At 48.9% G+C, this 4,506-nt stretch overlaps 1 protein-coding gene across 1 annotated transcript in view; it reads left to right on the top strand.

The window, feature by feature from the left end:
- ikbkg (inhibitor of nuclear factor kappa B kinase regulatory subunit gamma) overlaps nt 1-4,237 on the top strand; it is a 15,780-nt gene extending 11,543 nt beyond the window's left edge. The window contains exon 6 of the mRNA XM_070439993.1: nt 4,085-4,237. Coding sequence (XP_070296094.1) covers nt 4,085-4,222 — 138 coding nt within the window. The 3' untranslated portion in view covers nt 4,223-4,237. The remainder of the gene's footprint in view (nt 1-4,084) is intronic.
- The last annotated feature ends 269 nt before the right edge of the window (nt 4,238-4,506 follow it).

The following is a 4,506-nucleotide window of genomic DNA, read 5'->3' on the forward strand; positions in this document are numbered from 1 at the left end:
AGAGATATACATGGAGGAGGTTAATATCCTGACCGATAGTAAGGATATAACATGGAGGTTTTATTTATATCCTGACGGTAGTGAGATCTTACATGACGAGGTTTAATATCCTGACTCGTGAGATTATATCACTGGACGGAGGTTTAATCTCGACCTAGTGAGATATACACATGGGGAGGTTTATATGCCTGACTCTAGTGAGAATATACATGCGGAGGAGTTTAATATCCTGGACTTAGTGAAGATATTACCTGGCGGAGGTTTACGAATATCTGACCTAGTGTAGTGTAGGTAGTTGTGTGTACTTGAGTGTAGGTAGTTGTAGTTTGTGTTTACTGCAGTTTTAAACTCACCTAGTTTAGGGTCTGTTAGTGGGTGTAGTGTACTGTATTTGGTGACTGTTAGTGGGTTGTATGTGTAAACTGTTGTAGTGGGTGTAGTGTAGCCTGTGTAGTGGGTGTAGTGTTACTGTTTAGGGGTGTAGGGTGTAAAGTGTACTGTTAGTGGGTGTTCTGTTTTGGCCCAAATCTTCTATTCGATATATGTCTAATCCCTTCTGCTCTTTCTCTTTCTTTTATATGCCCTCATAGAAGGAGGGGAACAGGTTCGTCCAGTTTGGCTGAGGAGCCACAAAGAGAAAGTGGATAGAAGGGATGAGAGGATTCTGAGTTGAGGAATGTAAGAGCTGAGAAGGGGGAGGAGGGAAAGCGGGAGCGAGAACTGTCTTCGTCGTGCAGTTGTGAGGCAACTCGAATCCGAAGCTGTGTTAGGCACAGGTGAGTGTGTGTGTTTAGGGTCGATTCTGTGTAAAAATCAACATAGAAGGTAGGTGAGGGCGGGTCATCTGGGGGATGGGCGGGTCGGAAGGGGTGGGTCGTAAGGGTGGGGAGGGCGGGTTAGGGGGGAGGGCGGGGTTGGGGTGGTCGGGGTGGGTTGAAGGGGGAGGGCAGGGTCGTCCTGGGGGAGGGCGGGGTCGTCGGGAGGACTGGGGTTGGAAGCGGGGAGGGCGGGAATGTCGGGGGAGGGCGGTTGGAAGGGAGGGCGGATCGCTCGGGGGGAGGGCGGGGGTCGGAAGGGGAGGGCGGGGGTTCGGCCAAGGGGAGGGCGGATCGTCGGGGGGAGGAGGGGTTGGAGGGGGAGGGCGGGATTCGTCGGGGGGAGGGTGGGGTTGGAAGGCGGGAGGGCGGGATCGTCGCCGGGGATTCCTTGTCTCAGCGCTCTGGTAGCAGACTCTTTGTGGCGGAGCGGGCTCCGTTCAAGCTGACGTCACGGGAACGGTGGTTGCCCCTCCGACAGACTCGGTGTGTGACTGACTCCGGCGTTGAGGCAGTGTGTTTTGGCGGGAGCAATGTTTCAGAGGAATGGTTCATCACCTTTCGCTCTTCCTGGGCCCTCTGGGGAGTTGCCGTCAGACCACGTACAACAGCACCGGATACCACTAAATGAAGTTGGACTATAAATGTGTACTCAAATATTTAAATAAGGGAAGTAATAGGCAGCCGTTGTGGTTCCCTTAGTGGAGGCTGTGGTGGTTACCGAGGAACGGTTCAGGCATCCGATGCTCGCCCATCTGGACAGTCCATGAATCATTTCCTTCATCACTTCTGCAATCGTGTGTGTTTTGTGTGTGTGTGCGCTGATGTTTCTGCTCCTGTTTCCCTTCAGCTCGCCAGCTTGCCTCCAACTCCACAGAGCAGCTTGCAAGCCACACAGTGCAGGGTTAAGAACTGTCTAGTGTCGCTCTATGTTGCTTGTAATACTTAAATACGTGTGTGTGTGTGTGTGTGTGTGTGTGGTGTTTGTGTGTGGTGTGTGTGTGTGTGTGTGTGTGTGTGTGGTTGTTTGTGTGTGTGTTGTGTTGTGTGTGTGTGTGTGTGTTGTGTTGTGTGTGTTGTGTGTGTGTGTGTGTGTAGGTAAGAAGAGCTGCAGGAGAAGTTAGATTCCCTCCAGAAGAGCTTCAGCTCAGAGAGAACAGAAACCTGAAGTACTGCTTAACAGAAGGACAAGGACTGTGCCCCAGTACAACCACACACACACACACTACAACTGCACAACACACTACACAACCGCCTAATCCACAATCACTCACTACACACACACCATCACCCGCCCTCACACAAATGGGCGCCCAGTGGGTGATGGGCCGTTTTACATGCTCCTAACCAAAACTCTGCCTATTCTGTTTGTTTTTTTTGATTCACATTGTTTGTATACTTATTTTTTAAACTTATTTTGAGCTAATGTTTTGCCACCCGTCTCTTATGACCAAAAGAGCTTCAGAACAACGATACTCACCTCGTTCCTGGATGAAGGTTTTATCTCTTTAACGAGTCGGCACGTGAAGGATTTTAACTGAACCGGGACCCAGGCCAACATTCGCATGAAGACGAGAGGGAACGCAGGTTCCCGGGTGCCTTGTGAGAATTCGTAAAGCGAGTGTGTAACCTGCCTCTACCATCCGTTCATTCGGCCGTGCATCTTGAGAATAAACTGGATGAGGCTCAGTTCGAGACTCTCTTCCAACGGGAACATTAAAAACTGTAATATCTATGTTTCACTGAGTTGTGGCTGAATGGACGACACGGATAATACAGGTACGACGGGGGTGGTGGTCCTGTATCTGTTTTGTCACATAACAACTGGGTGGCACAAAATTCTATATTAACAATGTCCTCAAGGTTTAACTCACCTGAGGTAGAGTATGATAAGCTGTAGACCACACTATTTTAACCAAAGAGAGGTTTCAATCTATATTTTTCATAGCTGGCTTATTTCAAAAATTCAAAAAGGCACTCGCACATCTGAGGCAATGCTTTTTTGGCAGGTGCCACTGGTAAAGTTGAACAAGACGAGGAAAAAGGAAACCGCACACTTGCTCTGATAGTATCACTGATCTTGAATAAGCTTTACGTATCGGCCTGCACGGCCTTATCAAAAAGCCTTCATCAGCTGTCTTAATTTTACCACCACGACAGATGCTTGCATTAAGACCACACTCCATGCAGCTGTATACACCATATAAAGCAGAGCACAGGACAACACTCAATGAGCTGTATACGGCCATAAGCAGACAGGACAACACTCAATGAGCTGTATACGGCCATAAGCAGACAGGACAACACTCATCCAGAGGCGGTGCTCCTAGTGGCCGGGGACTTTAATGCAGGGAAACTTAAATCAGTTTTGCCTTATTTCTACCAGCATGTCACATGTGCAACCAGAGAGAAAACAACTCTAGACATTTACTCCACAGACAGAGACGCGTACAAAGCTCTCCCCAGCCCTCCATTTGGCAATTCTGACCATAATTCTATCCTCCTGATTCCTGCTAACAAGCAAAAACTAAAGCAGGAAGTACCAGTGACTCACTCAATACAGAAGTGGTCAGATGACGCAGATGCTAAGCTACAGGACTGTTTTGCTAGTAAAGGCTGGAATATGTTCTGGGATTCATCCAATGGCATTGAGGAGTACACCACATCAATCATCAATAAGTGCATCAATGACGACGTACGTACCCCAACCAGAAGCCATGGATTACAGACAACAGCCGCACTGAGCTAAAGAGTAGAGCTGCAGCTTTCAAGGAGCAGGAAACTAATCGGAAACGCTTATAAGAAATCTCACTACGCCCTCCGACGAACCACCAAACAGGAAAAGCATCAATACAGGACTAAGATTGAATCGTATTTCGCCGTTTCCTACACTCGTCAGATGTGACAGGGCTTGCAAACTATTACAGACTACAAAYTGAAGCCCAGTCGCGAGCTGCCCAGTGACACGAGCCTACCAGATGAGCTTAATTACTTCTATGCTCGCTTTGAGGCAAGCAACACTGAGGCATGCATGAGAGCATCAGCTGTTCCGGACGACTGTGGGATCATGCTCTTCGTATCCGATGTGAGTAAGACCTTTAAACAGGTCAATATTCACAAGGCCGCTGGGCCAGACAGATTACCAGGACGTGTACTCAGAGCATGCGCTGACCAACATCTGTCTCTCTCTCTGTGTCTGTCTAACATCTCTCTCTCTGTGTCTGTCTGAGTAACAACTCTCTCTCGCTGTGTCTATGGTGTTTGTTTAGCTGGCTAAGGACGGCGAGGCGCTGAAGGCCCAGGTGACGTCTCTTCTGGGTGAGCTGAGAGAGAGACAGAGCTGTCTGGACCAGAGCCAGCAGGACCGCAACATACTGGACGACAAGTATGACATGTTTGTGTGTTAACTCTCAGCAAATTGCCTAGGGTTAGGGTAACCCCTGTTACCATGGACTGTAAACTAGGCTTCAGCCATCTCAGTGAGCTCACACCTTGTAGCATGCAGACAATCCAGGTCTCAAACCCCTGTTTACACTGTTACTGCCACCATGGACTGTAAACTAGGTTCAGGACTGTTACTGCCACCATGGACTGTAAACTACGTTCGGGACTGTTGATGCCACCGTGGACTGTAAACTAGGTTCAGGACTGTTGATGCCACCATGGACTGTAAACTAGGTTCAGGACTGTT

This window comes from Salvelinus sp. IW2-2015, unplaced genomic scaffold (assembly GCF_002910315.2).
Source record: "Salvelinus sp. IW2-2015 unplaced genomic scaffold, ASM291031v2 Un_scaffold2109, whole genome shotgun sequence".
In the NCBI taxonomy this organism is placed as follows: Eukaryota; Metazoa; Chordata; class Actinopteri; order Salmoniformes; family Salmonidae; genus Salvelinus; species Salvelinus sp. IW2-2015.